At 55.7% G+C, this 10593-nt stretch overlaps 1 protein-coding gene across 1 annotated transcript; it reads right to left on the minus strand.

Annotated features, from left to right (window-relative positions):
* Positions 1-3155: 3155 nt before the first annotated feature.
* On the minus strand, positions 3156-10016 carry LOC125440247 (homeobox protein not2-like). Its single transcript, XM_048509968.1, has 3 exons — positions 9735-10016; positions 6579-6793; positions 3156-4874 (listed from the first exon to the last, which is right to left on the minus strand). Exons 1-3 carry the CDS (start codon positions 10006-10008, stop codon positions 4716-4718), a joined length of 648 nt encoding a protein of 215 aa, XP_048365925.1. The 5' UTR covers positions 10009-10016; the 3' UTR covers positions 3156-4715.
* Positions 10017-10593: the final 577 nt, after the last annotated feature.

Consider the following 10593-nt stretch of genomic DNA (forward strand, 5'->3'; position numbering starts at 1 on the left):
CCCTGTCAGGCTCAAACACAACCCAGCTCCCCCATCATGCTCGGCGGCAGAGCACCCCAGTCAGGGCTTTGGCTATCTTGCTTGGGGCAGGACAGGCCAAGAACCGAGTCCCTCTCCAAGACGGCTTGAGCGTGGCTCCCCCAGCCAGCTGCAAGCCAGAGCCTCCTTGGGTCCAGCGGCCTCCCCTTCTGGACTGAGGCCGATGGGCCCTTCAGCCTGCTGCTGTTACCCAAGGGGGTCTCTTTGAAAGCAGAGGACGGGGTGGAGCACCCCAAGAGCAAGGGCCCAAGAGCAAGGGGCACCCTCTCATTTTGCAGCAGCAACCGTGAGGAGAAAGCCCCCCCCCCCCCCCCAGCAGCCGGGCTTCTGCCAGCCTCTCCCCACCGCGAGTCTTTAGTGGGGAAGCAGAGCCCTCTACTGGTGACAGCAGGGCACAGGCGCCGGCTCCCTCCTCTCCCTGCAGAAGGCAAGGATCCACTCCAAGCAGCCGAATCAAGGTTGCCCCCCAAAAACCTCAAACGCGGTTCACTGACCCATTAAGTGCCTGCGGCCATTGCTTGCAAACAGCCCTCGTCCCTCTTCTTCTGGAGGGATAATTACAAAAACGGCCCCTTCACCCCAGCTGAGGTGGCTTTCAGAAATACTCATGAGATGCACAGAAGGGCAAGGAAAGATGTGCCCCCCTCCCCCCTGCCCCCTAGCAAAGGAAGCTTTGTGTCTTGAAACAGCCCAAAAAACTTTTTGGTCTCTGAGGTGCTTCTGAGATCACAACCACTCGAGGACTCTGGGAAGCCACTAAAGCCCAGCCAAGGCTGACCTTGCGAACTCTTGGAAGCTGAGCAGGGTCAGCCTGAGACCATTCATGAAGTCCTGGGTTGCGACGCAGAGGCAGCAACGGCAAACCACTCCTGGACGCCTTCTGCCCCGCCCTGGACCGCCCAGCCCAACCCAGCCTCATCCGATCGCAGAAGCTAGGCAGGGTCAGCTGTGGTTGGTACTGAAATGGGAGACCAGCAAGGAACTCCGGGATTGCTACACGGAGGCAGGCCATGGTCCTCTCTCGCCTTGAAAACCCCACAAAGTGGCCACAAACACGTCCCCTCCCCACTTGCAACATGGAGATGCTCAAACTAAACTTCCTCAGTGCTGTTGTGAGATCATGTATGAGAAAAGGACGTCAAATAGACCACACAATGGCTAGCCCATCTCGTGGTCATGAAGGAGGATCAGTTTACACCTGAGGAAAGTCACCACAGTCCTCCTGTGACGCTGAGGCACTCCAGGGGAGGCAAGCAGAACAAATTGATTAATTTATTCATTCATTCATTCGATTTTATATAGGCCGCCTCATCCCCAAAGGGCTCTAGGTGGCTCCATGGCATGTGTGAGGGCCAGTGGGGGCAGTGGTTAGAGCAGGGATCCCTTTGAGTCTATGGGCACTTTGGGGAGGGGCACAACCACAAAATTGCTGCAGCAGGAGGTGGACCCATGCCCGTAGGGGAAGCCAAAGCGGAGGCAAGAAGAAAGGGGGAGAATAGAACTATTTGGGAGCTGCTGCTGCTGCTGGGCCACACCCCCAATTGTTTTTTGGAAGTGGGAGGGGCTTCCAGTTGTCCCCTGGGAAATCGGGCTGTCCGTGCTGATTAAAATAATGCTGTTCTGGCAGCAGTTCCCAGATAGTGTCAGTTCCGTTGCTGGGCAAGGATCTAGGAGACCCAGGTTGGGAGGGGCAGCAGCTTCCACGTCCTCTCGCCCCGGTCAGCTGAAATGTAGCTCCCTCTCTGCCTGCCCAATCTCTTCTCCAGGCAGAACATGTCCAGCTAGTCAACCTTTGGCTGTGAAGGCTGCTTTTCCAGACCCCGCTCTGTCTCTCCCTTGCCTCCCTTTGAACCCCCCTTCCCAACTTTGGCTACGGCTTTCTTAAAATGCAGCACCCAGAAGCAGACCTCGTTCTGCAGACTAGTCCCCAAATGGATGGAGTTGCTCCTTTCCATAACTTGGACAGCTTCACTTCTCTGAAAGCAGCTGGCTGCCACCTTGGCCTTTTTGCAGCTGTGTCTCTCCACCGGGGCAAAACAAGGGCTGAGCATCTGGGGCAACAGGGCTTTAGAAACTACAGCTTCCATGGGGGGTTTTGTGGGGAGGGGTGTTACCTCTTTGCATTTATATATGCAGGGAGGAGTGGCAGACCACTGTCTCCCAGGTGTTCCTGCGCAGGAATTAAGATCAGACAGAGAGGCACTCCTGACTTCCCCTTCAATTAAATAAGCTTGTTTTGGGGGTACACAATTTGGGGGTACACAATTAATGGAACTGCCTCCCCAGCCTGAACACACACACACGCACGCACGCACGCACCCGACTACAGGAATGGAGCAACCAGTCTCTGAAACAGAGGAAAGGTTTGCACCTGAAAAGACAGGCAAGTATTCCTTCAGTCCCTTCTTAATCACATGAGGCAGGCGTGAGGGAAGCACGCCTTTACCCTCTCCGCAAGTCTTTTATCAAATATTTATTAACTTTTACCAAATCACATGAGGCTTCAGCCACGACACAGATCCTAAGAGGGCCCAATCCAGCTCCAGTGAGTCCTGTTGGGAACCCAGCAACTCGGACCAGCCTTGACTTTTTGATTTGTTGGGTTCAATAGGACTTTTAAGTCCAACTCGTCCATTTCAGATTAAACTATGTTGCTTCTAAGGAGCAATATACTAACTTACTCTGGAGTAAACAGCTGATGGGCACACCCATCGCACGGCCTTCCCCACCAAGAATTCACTCATGCCTTGTGTTTTCTGTCATTCAGGTTTATTATGGTACAAAAGTGTCAGAGGAAAAATAAATAAATATTATTTCCGATTTACCATCTCGATAACCAAACTGCAGTTACCTCAGATATAAATACAAATTAAAACCACCATTCTGCAGAAAGGAAGGAGTTATCCTGAGTTTTCAGAAGAGCTCTGAAGCGCTGGGCTGAGGACTGTGCAATTCGTAGCAATTTAAGACAGGGGAAAAGCAGCAGTCCTGGATTTCTCCCAGAGAGCAGTTGACCCCCTCCCCCCAAGACCATCTGCACAGGGACCAACCTCCCCCCCCCCCCACTCCTGCCAGAGAGAGGCTGCAGTGCTGACATCTAGTAGACAAACCCCACCTGCACACACACAAACACACGGCTATCACTGTTTGGACCAGCAGGTTCCAGAAAGGAGTCCGTTTCCAGGGAAAGGGGGGGCTGACCCCCACCGTGACTCACCCCCTGGGGCTGCACAGCCAGCGCTAGCCCTGCAGGGGACGCCACTGCAGGACCGGGCAAGGTCTCTACCAGGATGGCCCCCTGGACTCAGTCTGAGGGATGGGGATCCAACCTGGAGGGAGGACTCCGCTGAGCAGAGACCGTTGCCAAAGGAAGGGCAGGCTTCTTCTCGCCCAAGCAGGCAGAACCTGCAGAGGGAGCCCCGGAAACACCAGCCCCACCCCGGCCGGAGCTTGGGCCAAGGAGGCAGGTAGGTCAGTGCCTGGCATTTTGCTGCCCTGGCAGTATTTCTTCTCTGCACAATCCAGATTTTAGCACAACATATAAACAACTCTGGCCCCAGTCCTGAGACAGGCACGCAATTGCAGAGGACGCTTGCAAGATCTCCCGGAGGTGGGGGGAAAGGAGAGCAATCCACCCCGCCCTCCAGTCCAGGGCTGCAGGCAACAGCTACCTGTCAGCTGCGGGGAACAAGATGCCCCAGCTGAGCCCTTAGGAAAGGCACGTGCGAAATCCCCCAGGGGCAAAAGGGTTCACACCAGAGCTGAAGAATGCAGGAAGCAGCTGGCCCAGGGAGGCTTCAGCCACGGCCACGGCACACACACACACCCCTCGGCCCCCAGCAGATCACTGCCAGAGACAGGGGATGGGACCTGCTGCCTTCAACTAGCTCTGCTGAAGGTGCCAAAGAAGGACCTCTGGTTGTTTCGGGTGTCCCACGCATGCACATGGGGCAGGAATAAACACCTTCCCTGCTCAGATGGGCCAGCAGGAGGTCTAGTAAATATACCCCTCATTTTGGATTAGTTTACAACAACCCCGGTTGTGCAGAAAGGAGTGTTAAGGAAAACAGGGTCCTGGAAGTACCAAATTATGTAAGGCGGTGGTAATCCATTCTGCTCGGAGCTCCACCTCTCCTGGGCTTTCAGGGCTTGAAGAAACCACAAAGACCGCCAGCCCAGGGAACACCCGGGGGCAAGCGGCACGGAGGGGAGCGGCGCAAGGCAGTTTTCACCAAGAACCCAGCAAATCCATGGAGCTGAGAGAGGAGAGGTCTGTCATGAGCACGAGCGAAGACAACTGAGTGGGACTTGTTCTGAAGGCCAGCAGCGCCCCTCCCTCTCCAGCCCCCAGTCAGAGGCCAGGGGCAGCAGGCACCCGCACGGCCGTCTTCCCTCCTCGCACTCTGCTGAGGGGCTTCCTGATGCTACGTCCATGTCCGTGTGCTGTCCTGCTGCCTGGGTTACACAGGACCAAATAAAGGCTGGCTGCTGTTGGGGGTGGCGGGTGGACACACCTCGCCTTCAGGTCAGCCAGGCAGGGCCCTTGAAAGCATCCTGATTGGGCCATAGCTGCGCCACTCATCCTCCTCCTCTTCCTTCCCAGGATCCAGGTGCGAACCAGATGCACGCATGCAAAAAAATCTGCTGTTGGGACAAGAAAGCCCCCAAAGCAGCACCTAGACGTCCACTTCCACGGGGTCTCCTTCGCTGTCCTGTTCCTCAGGCAACTCTGCGGAAGTCGGCTGCGGCGTCCCAAACTGAGATAGTTTTGCCGCCTTTTTCTCCAAGCTCTGCTTTCGCCATTTAATTCTCCTGTTCTGGAACCACACCTTCACCTGCAGCCATGGCAAAAGGACCAACAGTGAGAGCCAACCTGGGGGTGCGGCAAGAACGAGAGCCAGCTGAACTGCGCTGAACTCAGCAGGCTCTGTTCTGGCAGAATGTCCCTTTGAAGCCCAACCTCATTCATCTCTCTTACTTATCATTAATCCAGATTTGACCGCAAACACCAGTAGCTCTCTCGGGCGAAGGGGAGGGAAGATTTTTGGTGGGAAACAGCAGGGCCACCCCCGAGAGTGGACTCAGGCTGACCAAGTGACAGCTCTGAACATGTGGACCTGATTATCTCTTCTTCTGCAGAAATTAATCTGACTGAAAGTTCCAAAATATTTATCCAGCCACACAACAGGCTTATGAGATTGGAGTGGGAGTTTGCTTTCTTCAAGCAAATGGGTTCATGTTTCAATCAAGTGTTTTCAGTCATAAGGGCTAGGAAAGCTACCTGTTTTATTTTGAAAAATTAAGAAAGAGTGGGCAAGAGCCAGATCCCTTCAGTGCCAGCACAGTGTAGTGGTTAAAAGAGGGAGTCTAATCTGGAAAATTGGGTTCGATTCCCCACTCCTCCACATGAACAACAGGCTTTTATCAGGTGAAGTGGATTTGTTTCCCTGCTCCTCCACATGAAGCCTGCTGGGTGTCCTTGGGCCAGTCACAGTTCTCTCTGAACTCTCTCAGCCTCACCTACCTCACAAGGTGTCTGTTATGGACAGGGGAAGGGAAAAGGGGTTTGTAAGTTATTTTGAGACTGCTTATAGTAGAGAAAAGCAGGGCATGAAGCGCACTCGTCTTCTTCACTCTGAAATGCCAGAGCAGATGGAGCCACGGGACTAGCCCCTGCCCAGCAGCTCAGAGGAGCAGCTGAGATGAAAGGCACCCAGAGTCAAACATCTCTCCTCTGTTGCATCCACACCACTGGCTACCACAGCCCAGTCCTCCTTGGCCACTGAATTGTCCCGAGGTGGACAAGGCAAGCCAATTGCAAATGACGGCTGTAGCTCAGGCAGGGGGTGTGTGTGTCTGTGCTGCCAGTTCATTTATGTATGAAATAGTTTAATACAGCCAAAGGCCAGAAAAACAGAACAACAACACACATCCACAACAGCAGATTACAACAATTATTAAACAACTAACTAGTTGAATAAATATCTGACTTCCAGCTCATTCCCTCGCTAAGTAGGACCTCGCGATTCATATATGTATTTCGGGGATAGGGTGGTATAAAAATCGGAATAATAAATAAATAAAAATAAATAAATTTCACCTTTATTAAAAGATGCATCCTCCTTTCTTCTTGGCTCAAGGAGTCAAGATTCTCAATGGCTGGTTAATATTATAATGTGATGATAGACCTTGAGAGCTGTAGGTGTCTAAAGGGGTGGCCTGCACCTTTTCTAAACAGGCAGTGTCATGGCCAGCTATGGGAGGACACCACCAGCCCTGGCCTACCTCAAAGGGCAGTGGTAAGCATGGCAACAAGGCCTCAGAAGTTCTCTGCACATTCTGAAATTCCCCATAAATGCCAAATGGCTGCTTTGGGGGCTGCTGTCCTCCCCCAGCAAGCAAGGCAAGATTTGTGACAGCTGCAGCATGAAATCAGCAAAGAGCCACCAGAAGGGGGGGTGCCCCCATTCCAGTTGGCCTGACCCCACCCCCACCTAGAGCTCTGTTTCCTGGGGCAATGGGGCAGGGGTCCCCCTTACCTGCGTCTCTGTGAGGTGCAGGGTGGCGGCCAGGCCCACGCGCTCCGTGCCAACCATGTACTGCTGCTTGAGGAACTCGTGCTCCAGCCGCTCCAGCTGCTCCGGGGTGAAGATGGTGCGGACCCTCTTCATCTTGCAGGGACCCCCAGATCTCCACAGGAGGGGAGTCCTCAGGGCGTGGGCGGCTGCACATGGAGGGAGCTCCAGGCCTGCCACTGCAAAGAGGGAGACGGGGGGGGGGGGGGAGGTCAGATGTGGCGCCCTCTGGCTTGAGTCCCCAGAGGAGCCTGCTCCACCTGCAGGCTGCGCACAGCCCAGTCTGGATCCCGGGGGCTGAGCCAGGTAAGGTCCCTGGGCATGGAGGCTGCAGGGCCCACCCCACCAGACAGAGGCGGGATGGCAGGGTTGGAAATCTCAAGACAACAGCAGGTTGTAACCATTAGAATACACTTAAGAAATTAATGGCTTAATTATAGATGCATGAACCTAGAGATAACTTTTAATCAAATATGAGATTGCTGGAAGTCCATTTAAGGTGTGCAGGGGTTATGGTTTGTCTGTTTTAGGTGCGAAAATAAAAGTTATATAAAGAGAAAAAAGGCTTTCGTCCACTCGTGGGACACGGAGGCTCCAAATCACCTCGTGAGATCCCCTTCTCAACATGCAAGGAGGCATCATCTGCAGTGGGGCAACTAATGGGCAACAAGCAGGGGTGGTCAGACAAGGTCAGCTCCAAGCACCTCCATTCCCCCCCCCCCCGGAAGCAGGATGTTTTATTCCCATGTGCAGACAATCTGGACTGAGAAGTTCCATAAATTTGTTTATATTTTAAACTTTTAGATCACCCTTCCCCAAAGGGCTCAGGGCGGTGAACAATGGTCATAAAAACAATAAAATCACAGATATACAATATAAAACAGATATACATTATAAAACAGACTAGCTCAGATGGCGACGTTTATTCACCCCCTCACTGTACCCGCAGGTGCCGCCCCGCCTCAGAGGACTCCAGGCCCTGCCTGGGCAAAACTGTCGGGCAACTTTTTCACTTTTGAGAGTACAAAGGAATTAATTGTGGGTTCTGTTCTTTAAGCTAAGACCACACAAAAAACCCTTTGCAGAATTTTATATTTTATTGAAACAAATAGTTTTCTTTATTAGATGAGACGTTGGAAAGTACAAACATATGAAAATTAACCCTATAGCTGCTTCAACACCAAGTGCTATCAAGACTCCTTAACATTTTTCAGCAATATCAGAATTTGTAACATTTAAAGCAAACCAGCCTTCAAGTTATTGTCCTGAACTGCTTTTAGGAATGTGTCTGTCGTTAACACGTACAGAAATCTCTCCTAATATCTTCAGAGAATCCCCTGCTGGGATACCTGATTTGCTTATCACACCAATGCTTTTTGATAGAAATAGACAGTCTCCTCCTAAAAGTGTGATTATCATCTAGATAGAAGAAGAAGAAGGAAGAAGAAGAAGAAGGAGGAGGAAGAGGAAGAAGGAGGAGGAAGAAGGAGGAAGAAGGAAGAAGGAGAAGAAGAAGAGGAGGAGGAGGAGGAGGAGGAGGAGGAAGAGGAGGAGTTTGGATTTATATCCCCCCTTCCTCTCCTACAGGAGACTCAAAGGGGCTGACAATCTCCTTGCCCTTCCCCCTCACAACAAACACCCTGTGAGGTAGGTGGGGCTGAGAGAGCTCCGAAGAACTGTGACTAGCCCAAGGTCACCCAGCTGGCGTGTGTGGGAGTGTACAGGCTAATCTGAATTCCCCAGAGAAGCCTCCACAGCTCAGGCGGCAGAGCTGGGAATCAAACCTGGTTCCTCCAGATTAGATACACGAGCTCTTAACCTCCTACGCCACTGCTGCTCCAGATAAGTGACTGGTTCTTCTTAACTATAGTTGTGACACAACTGCACTGCTGTACATGAGACTCCATCACCAGCTACGTCCGTAAAGCCTGATAAGGCCAAACTTAATGCTCAATCTCAATTAAAGGCAAGCAACCTAACAGTTCTGTTGATATGAGCATTCATGAATGGAAAACATGGGTGACCCCCAAGGAAAGCGGGTGGCATCATCCAAAGACCCTCAAAGCCCCCACATTTGGGCTGCTTCCCTGCCCATGTGTTTAGAAGGCAGGCAGACGGGCGGGCGGGCGGGCGGGCGGTGAGCAGAAGCTGGGTCACAAGCAGAATGCGATGCCCGCTCCAAGGGGACAGCTTCAGGTGGTCCTGAGGACCCTGCCAGCAACCAGGTGATGGAGAGGTAGGGCGCAGAGCAGGCTCTGGGAGGGGCACACATAGGGCACACCGCCTATGGGGACATGGGGTAACCCATGTCCCCAGGCACACATAGACCTGGGCACTAGCACCAGCTCCAGGCGGTAGACCTGTATGCGGGCATGGCCTCCAGACAGTAGACCTGGGCACCTGTGGGGTGGGGGTGAAAATTTAGATTTTTTGCTATATATGCCTCTGAGGAGGGGGCCGAAGGGGCAGATGGCACCTTCCTTTCCCCTCCTTGCTAAAAAATGACAGAGTTCTGGTCCAGCCCAGAAAAGGAGGCGCCCACAAGAGATCCAGGAGTTGGTGACGGGAGAGTGGAGCCCTCGCAGAAACTGAAGTCATCACACCAAATTTGGGGCGATCCCAGCACAGAGAGCCTGCCCCCCCCCCCCTCATTCAAAGGACACTCCCTTGGGGCGTTGGAAGAGCCCCAGATTCGCCTCCTTCGCCCTTTCAGGACTGCGGGAGGGAGGGAGGGAGGGGGGATCCAGCCACCCGCCCTCCACATCATACGGGGACTCTTCCGGGGAGCCGGAGGCCCGGAAGGCGGAGGGAGGCCTCGCCCCGGGGCCCAAAGGGGAGGGAGGCCTTGCTCCGCGGACCTCCAGGAGAGTGCTGAGCAGCGCGGTCTCAATCAGGGCCGACGCGCTCCCACCCACGCGACACGCGCCGCCCCGGTAGCCACGAGAGAACGTCGGGCCGGGAGACCCAAGACCGCTCCGCCTCCTAGCAGAGGCCCCTGGAATGGGCAGCGGCGCTCCCGCCTCCCCCCGACACACACTGGGGAAGCCCACTCCGCGGTCCAAAGCCGGCACTCCGCGGGCGGCGCGGTCCGGCGTCGAGGGTCGCGGGTGGGCGGCTCACCTGGCGTGGGGGCGGCGGGCTGGGCGCAGGGCCGGTGGGCGATGGGCGGCTGGGCCAGGTAGAGGGCGGGGAAGGGCAGCAGGCCGACGGCGCAGGTGAGGCGCGGGGCCGGCCAGGCGGCGGGCGAGAGCGGCGTCGGGGGGCTGCGGCGGACCGGCTCGGCCTTGGCCAGCAGCGACTCGATGTCGAAGCGGGTCTTGGTGGGCGGCGGCGGCGGCGGGGAGGGGTCGGGGGCGGCCAGGTGGGGCCAAGCGGCCGTCGGGCAGGGCAGCATCCTCGCGCCGTCGGACTCGCGGCTGGCCCGGCCTTTATAGGGCGCGCGGAGGGCGGGGCAGCCCGGGCAGCTTCGTGCCCCCGCCCGCCCGGGGCTCCTCCCCCGGTTTGGGCCGCTGGAGGAGCCAACCCGGGACGGGGGGGGGGGGTCGTGTGAACGGGAGGGGCAGGGGCGTGTCTGGGAAAGCGGCGCCCTCGGGGGCCAGGGCACCGACGGTAACGGGCCGTCCCTTTCTGCGCAGCCGGGCGGGGCAAGGCGTAGGGAGCCCGAGCCCCACAGCCGGTGCCAAGGAAGGGGCTGGAGCGGCCTGGAAGGCGACGTCCCGGGACTCTCCCGCGATGAGGAGGGCCGACCCCGAAGGAAGGACCCAGCCGCGTCTGGAGGCGTCCCGGGGGGGGGGGTGTCTGGCTGGGCGCAGTTGTGCTGGGGTGGCGGCGGGGGAGGGTTCGCCTCGCCCCCTCGGGACCGTCTCCCTGCTGGGAATCATCCCCCCCCCCAAAGACCAGGCAGTGAAGAAGGGAGGCCCCGGGTGGTAGTAGTGCCTGCCTGCCCCCCTCCCGGCCAAAGGTGCGCTGGGCTGCTTCC

The sequence above is a fragment of the Sphaerodactylus townsendi genome, linkage group LG10 (assembly GCF_021028975.2).
Source record: "Sphaerodactylus townsendi isolate TG3544 linkage group LG10, MPM_Stown_v2.3, whole genome shotgun sequence".
Classification (NCBI taxonomy): Eukaryota; Metazoa; Chordata; class Lepidosauria; order Squamata; family Sphaerodactylidae; genus Sphaerodactylus; species Sphaerodactylus townsendi.

What these genes read in the sequence shown, in the direction of transcription:
- LOC125440247 (XM_048509968.1), bottom strand. Translation starts at nt 10,008, where the DNA reads ATGCTGCCCTGCCCGACGGCCGCTTGGCCCCACCTGGCCGCCCCCGAC. An exon ending in GCCCGCCGCCCCCACGCCAG is followed by an intron (nt 6,794 to 9,734) that starts GTGAGCCGCCCA and finishes CCCTCTTTGCAG; the next exon opens with TGGCAGGCCTGGAGCTCCCT. An exon ending in TGCACCTCACAGAGACGCAG is followed by an intron (nt 4,875 to 6,578) that starts GTAAGGGGGACC and finishes CCATGGCTGCAG; the next exon opens with GTGAAGGTGTGGTTCCAGAA.